Source organism: Argopecten irradians, chromosome 6, assembly GCF_041381155.1.
Source record: "Argopecten irradians isolate NY chromosome 6, Ai_NY, whole genome shotgun sequence".
NCBI lineage: Eukaryota > Metazoa > Mollusca > Bivalvia > Pectinida > Pectinidae > Argopecten > Argopecten irradians.
The window spans coordinates 33117484-33131911 of record NC_091139.1 but is presented as its reverse complement, the minus strand read 5'-3'; the positions used below and the strand labels follow the sequence as shown (position 1 = coordinate 33131911).

Below are 14428 nucleotides of genomic sequence, written 5' to 3'. Positions count from 1 at the left end.
TACCAGAGGTACATTATTTATATTTACATGTGTATACCAGAGGTACATTATTTATATTTACATGTACATGTGTATACCAGAGGTACATTATTTATATTTACATGTGTATACTAGATGTACGATCGAGGTACATTATTTATATTTACATGTGTATTCCAGAGGTACATTATTTATATATACATGTGTATACCAGAGGTACATTATTTATATTTACATGTGTATACCAGAGGTACATTATTTATATTTACATTTGTATGAATTCGAACAAGAGGCCCAGAGGGCCTGTATCGCTCACCTGGTTTTTTTTTAGTAATTATCACAAAGACTGACAATCATTAGAAAAATTAGCAAAATTGACTCCCAAAGTTTAATTTTGAATCACAACCTTAAAATGATGCTATTGATACCATACAAATATGCTATCCAATACATAGGTTCAGAGACAAAGTAATATATATGAAAATAGTAGCCTAATTGACCTTTTGACCCCGCATCTACTGCCGTCTAAGGCCCCGGGGATCAGCCCTATCATTTGTACAATTTCATATTCCAACCCTGTAAGGATGCTACCATTGCATTATGAGTTCTCTTCCATGCTTAGGTGCAGAGAAGAAGTCGTTTATATGGAAATAGCTAAATTGACCCCTTTTGACCCCACCCGTCAGGCCCCCGGGGGATAAGCCCCATCATTTGCAAAATTTTGAATCCAAACCCTTTAAGGATGTAACCATTGCATTATGAGCGTAATCTCATGTTAAGTTGCAGAGAAGAAGTCATTTATATGGAAATTGACCACTTTTGACCACGCCCCTCAGGCCCCCAGGGGGGTCAGTCCTATCATTTGCACAATTTGGAATACCCACCCTATAAGGATGCTACCATTGCATTATGGGTGCTATCCCATGCTTAGTTGCAGACAAGAAGTCATTTATATGGAAAAAGCCAAATCGACCCCTTTTGACCCCACCCTTCAGGCCCCCGGGGGGTCAGCCCCATCATTTGTACAATTTTGAATCCCCACCCTATAAACGATTCTACCATTGCATTATGAATGCTGTCTCATGCTTGGTTTCAGAGAAGAAGTCGTTTATATGGAAATAGCCAAATTGACCCCTTTTGACCCCGCCCCTCAGGCCCCCCGGGGGTCAGCCCTATCATTTGTACAATTTTTAATCCCCACCCTATAACGATACTACCATTGCATTATGAGTGCTATCTCATGCTTGGTTTCAGAGAAGAAGTCGTTTATATGGAAATAGCCAAATTGACCCCTTTTGACCCCGCCCCTCAGGCCCCCGGGGGGTCAGCCCCATCATTTGTACAATTTTGAATCCCCACCCTATAAGGATGCTACCATTGCATTATGGGTGCTATCCCATGTTTGGTTTCAGAGAAGAAGTTGTTTATATGGAAATAGCCAAATTGACCCCTTTTGACCCTGCCCCTCAGGCCCCCGGGGGTCAGCCCCTTTTTTTTTTTACAATTTTGAATCCCCACCCTATAAGGATGCTACCATTGCATTATGGGTGCTATCCCATGCTTGGTTTCAGAGAAGAAGTCGTTTATATGGAAATAGCCAAATTGACCCCTTTTGACCCTGCCCCTCAGGCCCCCGGGGGGTCAGCCCCATCATTTGTACAATTTTGAATCCCCACCCTATAAGGATGCTACCATTGCATTATGGGTGCTATCCCATGCTTGGTTTCAGAGAAGAAGTTGTTTATATGGAAATAGCCAAATTGACCCCTTTTGGCCCCGCCCCTCAGGCCCCTGGGGGGTCAGCCCCATCATTTGTACAATTTTGAATCCCCACCCAATAAGGATGCTACCATTGCATTATGGGTGCTATCCCATGCTTGGTTTCAGAGAAGAAGTTGTTTATATGGAAATAGTCAAATTGACCCCTTTTGGCCCCGCCCCTCAGCCCCCTGGGGGGTCAGCCCCATCATTTGTACAATTTTGAATCCCCACCCTATAAAGATGCTACCATTGCATTATGGGTGCTATCCCATGCTTGGTTTCAGAGAAGAAGTCGTTTATATGGAAATAGTCAAATTGACCCTTTTTGGCCCCGCCCCTCAGCCCCCTGGGGGGTCAGCCTCATCATTTGTACAATTTTTAGTTAGTAGCCCATAAGGATGCTACCAGTCAAATTTTGTTGAAATCCGACCAGCGGTTATGGAGAAGAAGTCGATTGTTGACGGACGACGGACGACGGACGACGGACGACGGACGACGGACGCCGGACGCCGGACGCTGCGGTATCCCATAAGCTCACCTCGGTCCTTCGTATGAATTCGAAAAATGGCGATGGGTAATGAAGCCATGCGTTCACTGGACCTAAATGTGTTTTGAGAATTCTTCCTGTATTGTTGATCGATACGGCAAATAGCTTGATAATATTTCAGAAATTAATGCATATTCAAGTAGCAATGAAACAACGTAGCAAGTATCTTTTGTATCCATAATATTACATACGAAACTTGCGGTAGTCATTGCACGCCGACTTTGCATGCTTTCATGTCTCGTTCAACGGGACGCTTGATATGTACACGTCTGACGTAGTCAACAAGACTCTGTTTGAACGAGACTACTCATGAATGGGGATTGTTTTGAGGAAGCATGGTTTCTCCAACTGATCGCGAATTAAGGTACGTTACGTTAATAAATAAACATATTTGGAAGTGCAAATGCTTTAATTAGATGTCTGATCAGTGATTATACTAAACTAATGATTTACCACTGCTGATGTTAATCATAACATTGTCGAATAGATGAATACCTTTGCAGATTCATATGCATAAAATAACAAGCCATACGATAACATTAATCTGTCACCATGATGATTTCTAGTAAAAGCGAAGTATCTTGAAACATATATCGGCGAATTTCACTAAAAATATATTGCAAAATTGAAAAATATTCTATTTTATTTTAAGAATTTCCCAAGTGTTTTATTCGAATAACCGGAGGTCATGTAAAAGTCTATTCAAATACACAGAGTTGAAAAACAAAGATAAAGAAGGAAAAAATCGGGACCGCAGAATTTTATTCAAATAACCGAAATATTCAAATAACTGTTATTCGATTCTGTGGAGTCCTCTGTATATATAACGATGGGCACTATGATGGTATCCCCTGGAATACTGAAGATATCACAAAGGCTGATGAGTGTAGTCTGTAAAGGAGAGTTACCTACCCTGTAGAAGATTGTTCGTCAACACTACTCGGGTGAGGGGTGTTACTTTGGGATGATTTGGCCTCGGCAGCAAACTGGTAGACAATTAGAAGGCAGTCACGACACAGTTGGACGATACGTCTACAGCAGTTGAGTTCTGCCTCACATATGTTCTCAGAGCTTTTACTGAAGATGGCCTCCCAGCTAGTGGCATTACTGAAGAAGAAAGAACAAAAATCAATATCTGAATACCTCACATTGTTTAGTTTTAGTATTGTAGGATTAAAAGTTTGTTTTCAATCTTTGTGAATCAGTCACCACATAGCAGATTCTCTACAAAGTTTTCAAACGTTTTTTTTTTTCTTTTCAAAATCAGATAAATTACAAAATATTGTCTTGAATGCTTGATTTTTCAGAATGAGATTATGTTCAACTTTAGAAGTTGAAACATGTGGGTTAATGGTATGTATTTTTAAGAAATTTGAAACACCGAAAAAAAAAAAAGTTTAATTTTTTGAATGGAATATGCAATTCAAAATGTACATTGTATACTAGCCACTTGGAAACGTTTAAAGAAACTTCAAACAACGAATAATTCACAGCTCTATTGGCCATCTAGCAGGAGAGCTATTAACTAATAAAACATGAAGAATGTTTGAATGTTACCTGGACGAGGAGAAGCAGTTCCACAGTCCTTGGCCATGACTCCATAGTAGCCGGTTAAACACACGGTTAAAGATACGGTACACCTTAAGGCTGTCTACATCACTGACCCTCCAAGTACGCAGGAGGACGGCCCGCACGTTAGAACGCACAATATCAATCACCTGGAAAATACCAGAACAAAGGTTAATAAACGAAAAGTAAAGGAAAAACAGAATAAAAATACAAGGAACAAAAAATGAATATTTTTTGGGAATTTTTTTTATTATTGATAAATGAATTCATTTTGTTTCCTTTTTCAAGTGTCATAAAAATGAAAAATAATTCAAAGAAGTAACAAGAACAAAATATTAATTGCAAGTGTTGCCACATATTTTATCTCTAGTAATAAATGACTTTTGAAGAGTTAATAACACTGTTACTTCTTACCTTCCTGCGTTTGATTGAGTCTAATTTCACAAGCCAATAAGATGCTATCCTTGGCTTGTGAAACTTCCAGTTTTCATGTAACTACAACAGAATATGGATTCACAGCATAAATAACTAATAACTGCAAAATTGTCTTCATTTTTGGGATTTTATATATTTTTTTTCATGTATACATATATTTTTTCCGGCTTACATTACAAAATGAGTTTTGAGACCTTGAAGAAAGACGTCAAAGTGAGTTTTGAGTATGATTATACTGTATGTCCCACCATCTATTGATTGTGATGTCACAGACATTTGTGTGACATCACAATTAACCAGAAATGGGTTTTAACATCCTATTAACAGTCAGGGTCATATAAGGACTTGCCAGGTTTGTTGGTGGGGAAAACCGGCTGGAGTAACCGGAGAAAAACCACCGACCAGCGGCCAGTACCTGACAACTGCCCCACATGAAACCCGGAGGTGAAGGCGGATTGTGGTAATATGTTGGGACATTATATGATTTTCTATAAGTACTCGGGCCCTACAGAAATGGGACTTATTGTACTTAAACAACATCAATTAATATCTCTAATTATACTTAAACAACATCAATTGGTATCTCTAATTATACTTAAAAAACATCAATTGGTATCTTTAATTGTACTTAAACAACATCAATTGGTATCTTTAATTGTACTTAAACAACATCAATTGGTATCTTAATTATACTTAAAAAACATCAATTGGTATCTTTAATTGTACTTAAACAACATCAATTGGTATAATTGGTATCTTTAATTGTACTTAAACAACATCAATTGGTATCTTTAATTGTACTTAAACAACATCAATTGGTATCTTAATTATACTTAAACAACATCAATTGGTATCTCTAATTATACTTAAACAACATCAATTGGTATCTCTAATTATACTTAAAAAACATCAATTGGTATCTTTAATTGTACTTAAACAACATCAATTGGTATCTCTAATTATACTTAAAAAACATCAATTGGTATCTTTAATTGTACTTAAACAACATCAATTGGTATCTTTAATTATACTTAAACAAGAGATCCCAGAGGGATCTTGGCGCCCACCAAAGAATGATCTATGTCTGACAAATGAAAGAGGGATCTTTTCTCTGCTTTTCAAACTTTTACTACACATTACTACATATGAAATTTGAGAAAGATCCTTGAGAACTTAATCTGAGATATATAACAGTAACAAATATCAATTATCAAATTCCAAGATGGTGGCTTGTCGGCCATCTCGTTGACCGATTGGTCCTAAAATTCAACATGCACAACTAGACCAGTAGGGGAACCTGCAAAAATTGGAGACAGATCCCTTCATTACTTTTTGAGAAATAGTGGTAACAAGCTTCAACTAACAAAATCTAAGATGGAGGCCTGTCAGCCATCTTGCTCATCAATCGGTCTCAAAATGCAATATGCACAACTAGACCCCTAGGGGAACATGGACATGCAATTTGAGACAGATCCCATCAGTACTTTCTGAGAAATAGTGGTAACAAGCTTCAACTATCAAAATCCAAGATGGCGGCCTGTCGGCCATCTTGTTCACCGATCGGTCCCAAAATGCAATATGCACAACTAGGGCCCTAGGGAAACCTACATGTGAAATTTGAGAACAATCCCTTCGATGCTTTGAGAGAAATAGCAGTAACAAACTTTATATATCAAAATCCAAGATTGCAGCCTGTTGGCCATCTTGTTCATCGATCGGTCCCAAAATGCAATATGCACAACTAGGGCCCTAGGGAAACCTACATGTGAAATTTGAGAAGAATCCCTTCAGTACTATCTGAAAAATATCGGTAACAAACTTTATCTATCAAAATCCAAGATGGCGACCTGTCGGCCATCTTGTTGACTGATTGGTCCCAAAATGCAATATGCACAACAAGGGCCCTAGGGAAACCTACATATTAAATTTGAGAAAGATCCCTTCAGCACTTTTTGAGAAATGGGGATATCAAACCTTAACTATCAAAATCCAAGATGGCCGCCTGGCGGCCATCTTGTTTTTCCTATCAGCCTCAAAATCTGTATGGCACAAATAGGGACCAAGGGTAACCTCCATGTGAAGTTTGAACAAAATTCCTTCAGTAGTTCTCAAGAAATATTGATAACAAACTTCAATTGCCAAAATCAAAGATGGCTGCCTGGCGGCCATCTTGTTTTTCCGATCAGCCGCAAAATCTGTATGGCACAAATAGGGACCAAGGGTACCCTCCATGTGAAGTTTGAACAAAATCCCTTCAGTAGTTCTCAAGAAATATCGATAACAAACTTCAACTGCCAAAATCAAAGATGGCTACCTGGCGGCCATGTTGTTTTTCCTATCAGCCTCAAATCTGTATGGCACAAATAGGGACCAAGGGTAACCTCCATGTGAAGTTGAACAAAATCCCTTCAGTAGTTCTCAAGAAATATCGATAACAAACTTCAACTGCCAAAATCAAAGATGGCTGCCTGGCGGCCATGTTGTTTTTCTGATCCGCCTCAAATCTGTATGGCACAAATATGGACCAAGGGGACCCTCCATGTGAAGTTTGAACAAAATCCCTGCAGCAGTTTTTAAGAAATAGTGATAACAAGCATTGTTTACAGACGGACGACGGACGACGGACCACGGACGCAGGGCGATTTGAATAGCCCACCATCTGATGATGGTGGGCTAAAAACATCAATTGACTTCCTTACACCTTTACTGTGTTAATGGTGTGTTAGGATTTTACCTTATCAAGGATGAACTCAGCCTCCTGGTCAGATTTGCCTGGAAATTTGATTCTCATCTCATTGAGAGCGACCAGCGTCTTCCTTGTCAGCTCGTCTTCGCGTTCCTTTACCACACTCATTAGGAAGTTATCATCCTGTGTACAAAGGAGTACAATTTGTTAAAACTTTGTGTAGTCAAGTATATAGCTTCTAAGCACATAATTTACATTGTAATGATTGTGACAATACAGCACAATATAGATTAGCAAGAACAACATTTAATTAACCATGAGTTAATTGGTAAGGCATAATTGTACTTCTCAGTTGATATTATAACATATTCCGATACAGAGATATCTAATGTGTACAGACTGAAAATAATCATCTAATATCAAGTATATAATATTATAAATATAGTTCATTAGTATTTCAAAATGGAAAGAAATGTCAACATTAGCTTTATATTGTATGACATGATTTCAAAATGTCATTTGAAGCCAGCCTTCTCTGTATGCGATATATAGCATTTTGTGATTATGTGTTTAGGGAGACTGTGGTATGTTCATGTTGTGTCTCCAAGTAACAGTGAAAAACTATTGCTCATTTTATTGTGTAATATATTTTACTGATATATGGTGCCAAAGACACCTAACAGCACTTTCCATCAGGTTGTATTATACAGAAATATCTACAAAACTAACATACCACTGTAGATCGCTGAAGAGGCGTATGTTTCCCATTGCCTGTACGGGACAATGACCTTGACCTTTGGTTAGTAGCAGACATATTGCTAGTTGGTCTTGACCTCACTCCTGAGTTTGGCCTGGAATTGAAAGTACTTGATGTGCCATCATTGCTCAGCCTGCTGTCGGGCCGTCCTGAGGACCCGGGTCGTCTAGAATGGTAGCCCTGGCGTGCCATCGAGGGGGAACCTGACGCAGACATACTCTCCGTCTCTTCATCCTCCATTTCTTCATCCTCGTCCTCGTCGTGCTCCAGTGGTGATGGGACACTGACAGGCATGCTCATTAATGGCTAAAATGTAAATCAAATTAAGTGATATGTTAAGTTTTGATTTTTATTCATTGCAATATCCAATACTACAGGTAAATAGGTTGATTTCTTCAAAAATTGTCTATAATGTTCAATGCAGTGCCCTTTGAAAATTTATAAATATATACCCTGTAGTTCTTTCGGAACACTATATCATAGATATGTATACTACAAAACAACTTTCTTTCATATGCAATTTACTTTCGCGAATTTTGTGATCCAAGTAAATTTTTATCACTATGAAATAATATTGACATCATTGATATTGTTAGGAATTTTTTTTAAATATGCGAATGGAAATCTTCACTAACTTGTTTTGAAATAAAAATTGCAAAATTTCGTAGACGCGAAAGACAGATGATTTACTGTAATAAACAGAAACACTGTACATCCATAAATGTTTGATTGAAAAGCATGATGTCACCCAGTAGCACAATGTCATATGGTAACTAACTGAAGCCACATTAGTCAAACTTTGAAAATTACCTTCATTCCTCCTAACCCTATCATAACTAATGTTCAACCATTATAAGAATATATATACATATTCAGATGAATCGTTCCCAAAAGTTGGCAGACGGAACCAAATTGAACTAGATAGCCTGTAATTAATTAAGAGAAAGACTCACAATAACTATTCCTTTTCTCTATTCTTTTCTAAATCTCTAGATCGATATCAAAACATTTTGGTTTAATGAATGAAAGCTACAGTATATGTTAACGCTATAACAGAATATTTACAGTCAGTGGTGAATTGATAGTATAAACCCCGTTGATTTCAACCAAAGGCTACTCAACTTTATTTCTCGATAGATTGAGTATGTCACGCGCAATTTGGAGCCGTGCGGATGAATTTATGATGGTCCAAATCAGAAACTTTTGGTGTTTTCAGTACCGAACGTACGTTCGATGAACATGTACATGTATCAAAATAGGTTTTAACACATATACATGTACGTGTGTAAATACAAATGTAGAAAAGCTACATTGTTTATGTTACTACCGTACCTCTTTGAGCAATGCTTCCGTGAGTATTATAAATAAACACTGTTGTACAATGTACACTTTTGCACATTCCGATGACGTCGCAATGTTTACATGTTGTGTGTCGGTGCAATGAGTCTGTGTTTTTCGCTACAACATGTAGATCTACATCCTATTTGTATTTTTAACATCTTTGGTTGTACGCAAATGGATAAAATATGTTAGGACAACATCAGTCTTTGAGTTGCATAAGTTTAACCAAAACGACCTAGCACGATAATGCATTTTTGTTCGCCTCTGGGGACAGACAAGTCCTGTACGTAAGGCTATCTACTGTGAATCGGCGAGAGTAGGCCTTACATACACAATGTACGTTTGGGTGTTTCGAAATATGAATGAAACGGAATCCTACAATTGTAGCTTTACAATACTTGTAATAGATATCTCTAATATTTATTGAAGTGTTTGAAACAACAATATAAATATAAGCTAATATTTTGAGAGCGGTAAACGTTTACAGTAGTGGGCCTACCTGTGTTTGTACATGTTCCTCGAAACGACGTCCGATACATTTGAAAATCTCCAAAATCCGGAAATAATGACATGGAACTATGTAAACATCCGTGTATTCAAGTAATTTCAAACGTGAACTGATTAAGTAGAACTCAAGTGATCACATATTGAAAAAACTCTCTGTTTGTCACACCTCCTTGACACAGGCGGTTTGAATCGGACGCCGCGTCACAACTACGTTAAATATCCTGCCACGTTATGAATTATGTAAGCGTGTGTAATCATACGAAGTAAAAGATTAAAACCAAAGTGCTTTGCACCATGGTGTTTTTAACAACAGATAAATAAAACGATTTATAGTTTCATACCGGGAAAACCCCAGATATATGCTTCATCAGACGGAACTCATTTTATTTGTATGTTCATTGATAAATTGGCGGGAATTTCCGCAACTTCGAGTGGCTGTTCCAAATGCCTGTCGGAACCAAACGATATAATTCAATTTTAGTCTTATAAATGCCATAAACACTAATAAGGGTAAATTTTGAGCTATTAAATAATAGTTAAGACTGTAAATATAAGGATTAAAGTCTCTTTCTGGTGGTTCTATCGAAGGATAAAGTTGAGTAGGGTATCGATATTTGTTTCATGGACCGCTTCGCGGCCCATTCCAAATATCGATACCCTACTCAACTTTATCCTTCGATAGAACCACCAGAAAGAGACTTTAATCCTTAAATAATACAACTGGTGCTTCCTGTGAAGAAAATGATTCATAATGAAATCATTGACATGCATGATGTATGGTGTCCCTATTCATGAAGTCAGTATATTGCAAAATTCTGGAATAATTCAGGAACATACTTAACTGCAAAAGGAAAAATATAGCAAATAATATCATCAAACCTTTGGTTATTACATGGTCTTCTCTCTACTTAATATGTGTACAAAAATCACTAATTTCATAGAATTATATATAACTTTGTAATAATTAATGATATGAGCAAATTAATTAAGACACCCCATCACCTGCTCACATGTGGCAAATACTGAATATATTAATTATTAGAAGCACATGAGTGTTATTAGAATATAATTAGATGGAAAGAAAATTTAAAGCGGTTATTGTCAAAAATTAAATAATAGATTTAAATGAATTAAAAAATGCATATAATTATATTATACACATCACCAAGTTGATTAAAAAAATATATATAGATTTTTCTTGTTAATTCACATACATCTGTATATATCTATCAAAACAAGAATTTTTTAACACATAAGTATCTCCAATCCAACCTAAATTTGAATTTGGTATGTGATGGATGAAAAACTGCACATATAATGAATATACCAATTAATATGGGAAATGACTAAATGAAATAAACTTTTTAACAAATTTGACATAAAGGAGGCAACCTATCTATATCTCTACCTTTCAGGGCTATCTAGAGTATGGTTGTGTATGACACATTAAAAGGAACCAAATTAAATTGAAGGTTTAATTTATATACAGTCCTCAGATCACCAATGTTCTATGAACTTAAAGTAATAAAGTTCAACTAAAAATGATGGTATTATTTTCATTACAACAGAAATTTCACAAAAATATTGAAAAATTAGGGGGAAAAAAATATATCACAAGTTTCAACATTTTCAATTTTTTTTTTTTACCTGTATCTAAGACTACACGATTCTTTTATGAATTTTCATTAATAAACAATTGAACTTTTGTTGAAATAAATACTTTGGAATATCAAATGAAAAAGAAAATGATCAAATGTTAAATTAGCATGGAGTTCAATGAGCCAGCATGGCCACTAAATATTGGTCAATCTGAAATAATTTGATTCATATTAAAAATTCCCTACAGAAATGAAATCTTGTGTTTGAATCTAGCTGATATAGTGACATGCATTCTATAGGACTATACAAATACATAGAGAAATAGACACTGAGAAATCCAACATGAGATTATGTAGAGTATATATAAATCACATATTAATATTGACTGGAAAACCAAGTATAGCTTCTCCAAACACTTACAATGCACAGAAAGACAGGTTTTCACTGCGAGCGAACACATATTGTGTATCAATAATTATACCTACTAAATGTTTTTTGTACTCTTTCCGATTTATTATTTTGACAATAATACCCTAACAATTATTGTACGAATATGTTGTAGACACAATAATCAAAATTTTGAAATCATATAAGATATTTGGGTGGTTGGTTAAAAATGTCTTTTATGATTGGCTGTACTGATCATGTATGTGATCTATGATTGGTTAGTTATAATGTCTATAATGATTGGCTGTACTAATCAAGTTTCTGATCTGTGAGTGGTTAATTAGTATGTCTATTACAATTGGCATCTATGATTGGTTAGTAAGTATGTTTTTTCATGGTTGGCTGTTTTGATCATGTACATTTTGTATCTTATCTATGATTGGTTAGTTAGTATCGGTTTATGATCATGTATTTATATGATTGGTTAGTTAGTATGTTTTTTTATGATTGGCTGTTTTGATCATGTATCTGACCTATGATTGGTTGAACAATATGCCTATAATAACTGGCTGCTCTGCTCAAGTTTTTGATCTCTGATTGGTTGGTTAGTAGGTTCTATGATTGGTTGTTCTGATCATATATATCATCTCTGATTGGTTGGTAAGTAGGTCTTTTACGATTGGTTGTTCTGATCATATATAATATCTCTGATTGGTTGGTTAGTAGGTCTTCTATGATTGGTTGTTATGATCATGTATCTGATATATGGTTAAAACTTAAACAGCAATTTCTACTCTTATAGAGCTTATTCAAATTTCATCTCTCAATTAGTGTATCCATAATTACACTTTGATCAAATTCACACTTTGTTTTGATATTTCAACTACACCAGTACATAACATTATTAAGTAAAGTTGTGCAGCCACAAATTTTATTCTAATTAGGACAACAACTTAAAGTTACCATGGTAACAGTTAAGAAAGATACATGTTTACTTTTATCTTGCAGATAAAATGGAGATGTAATTTCAAAAAGATAATAGCCGATAACGATAATATATGTACAATGAATGCCAAAATGGAAAAAAGAAGAACGCTTTTTCGCATCACGATTGACAATATGTTTTTGCTCGCTGAAATGTGAGACTAGCTCTGTCCATGCAGTGATGTTAGTGTTGATATATGAGGTACATGCTGCCATGGTTACCTTGCTGTGGTTATAATGAAACTTTCCTGTTGTGTTATAAGGAGGCTGTAATAAAGGATATCTTCACTATAGTAAAACAAGCTATTCTCGTCTAGGATGTTAAATGTCTTAGACTATAGTTCATCCAACAGCATTTCCAATGACAGGATACAGAAATTGTTAAACTATTCTGAAGACTAGCCAGAGACAGAATATGAAAGTATCTAGCTGTCTTAGTATCCATCCCTATCGTTTCACATTCATTCCAGTAATAGTCTACTACTTATAGATTTGTGAGAGTCCTAATTTCTCTTCAAGGGTGAAAGAGTTTAACAAACCCATCTTCTACAAATTATTATGAAATTTCAGGGGCAGAAATTTATTATAATCAGATTGCTAAGGAATTTGCAAGTGAGAACAATGGTACTTTGACCAACATTTTGACCTCATCTTTGTGAAATATAAATTCTAAAGATAAGCTAACTTTCTTTCATGTAACTCCAATCCAAAATTTTAACACATTTTGTATCATGAAAGTGGGTATAAGAAGTTTTAAAAGGGTGTCAAACAAGTACTATTTAAGGGTGTTTTTTGTGTCTGACCATTGATGGAAGCCAGTGCACAACCCAATCTCTACGAAAATGACTACATATAAACAGTATAGGCTGTGGGTTTCTAGCATGATATATCAGATATTAGGTAAATCACTAATAAAATTTTGTTATCAAAAGACACTGTCCTAATATATAACAGTATACATAAGGGATCAGTACCGTAATAGTCCAAAAAAAAAAAGGTGTGAATAAACAAATTCTATAAGAGATATATAAAAAAACATTCTACATATATATTATGATAAATATTCTATTCTACTCTACTCTCAGAAATCTACATGTACAATAAGATTTTTATAAATTTTGAAATAAACATGCGTACTAAAAAATTTGGGTACATCTACTACTGTAGCAGTTTGAATGTAAAAAAAACATTGAACCCTTAACAAGGAAAAGAATGTATGAAACATGATGATATTTTTCATCTAGCCAATTGTTAGAATGTCAGAATGTCTATGTGATATAATCATGCCATGGACTATTGCTCTATTAGATATGATTAGGAATTATTACTTTCTCTCTTACGTCATGCATGATTAGATTAGAACCTATTTCAGTGCAAATAAAAGTTTGATGAGAAATAATTTAGCTCAACCCGATACCAGTGTGCTTCCTACAGATTGTTTTAATAATGATTCAAATGACATGTGAAAGACTTTTGAAATAAATATGAAATATCAATTATCACCAGACCTATAAAGAAATGGTGGATATGGAGAAGGGAGATAACTCCTTCCCAGACTACAGTACTCTACACACCTTTGGGCCTCTTGGTTTTCCGGTACCACCCGTAAAATATTTCCCTTCTTTTTCATCTGCTTCACATTCAGCTAACATGTCCATGACATCTACTTCCTGAAAAAGATTTCATCATAACAAGTAAATCAAAGGTCTTTCAGAACCTATAAATTTAAGAAACTTATATATAAAACAACTAATTACTTTTTAATTTTTCACTTTACGGGCCATATCATATTGTCAATCAAGTTCCTTTTATGTTTAATTTAATTTTATTGCTCTCCTTGTAGGCTTTTAAGTGGTATATCCACCTCTTAATCTCT

At 35.5% G+C, this 14428-nt stretch overlaps 1 protein-coding gene across 5 annotated transcripts in view; it reads right to left on the bottom strand.

The window, feature by feature from the left end:
- Positions 1-14428, bottom strand: part of LOC138325673 (tubulin polyglutamylase TTLL7-like) — a 47973-nt gene that overhangs the window by 4203 nt on the left and 29342 nt on the right. For 4 of the 5 annotated variants that reach the window (XM_069271488.1, XM_069271489.1, XM_069271491.1 and 1 more), the window contains exons 12-18: positions 14127-14222; positions 12775-12819; positions 7711-8040; positions 7026-7160; positions 4271-4351; positions 3845-4005; positions 3200-3394 (exon numbers count right to left, since the gene is read on the bottom strand). In XM_069271488.1, coding sequence (XP_069127589.1) covers positions 3200-3394; positions 3845-4005; positions 4271-4351; positions 7026-7160; positions 7711-8040; positions 12775-12819; positions 14127-14222 — 1043 coding nt within the window. The remainder of the gene's footprint in view (positions 1-3199; positions 3395-3844; positions 4006-4270; positions 4352-7025; positions 7161-7710; positions 8041-12774; positions 12820-14126; positions 14223-14428) is intronic. The other variant, XM_069271492.1, reaches the window with a different exon arrangement.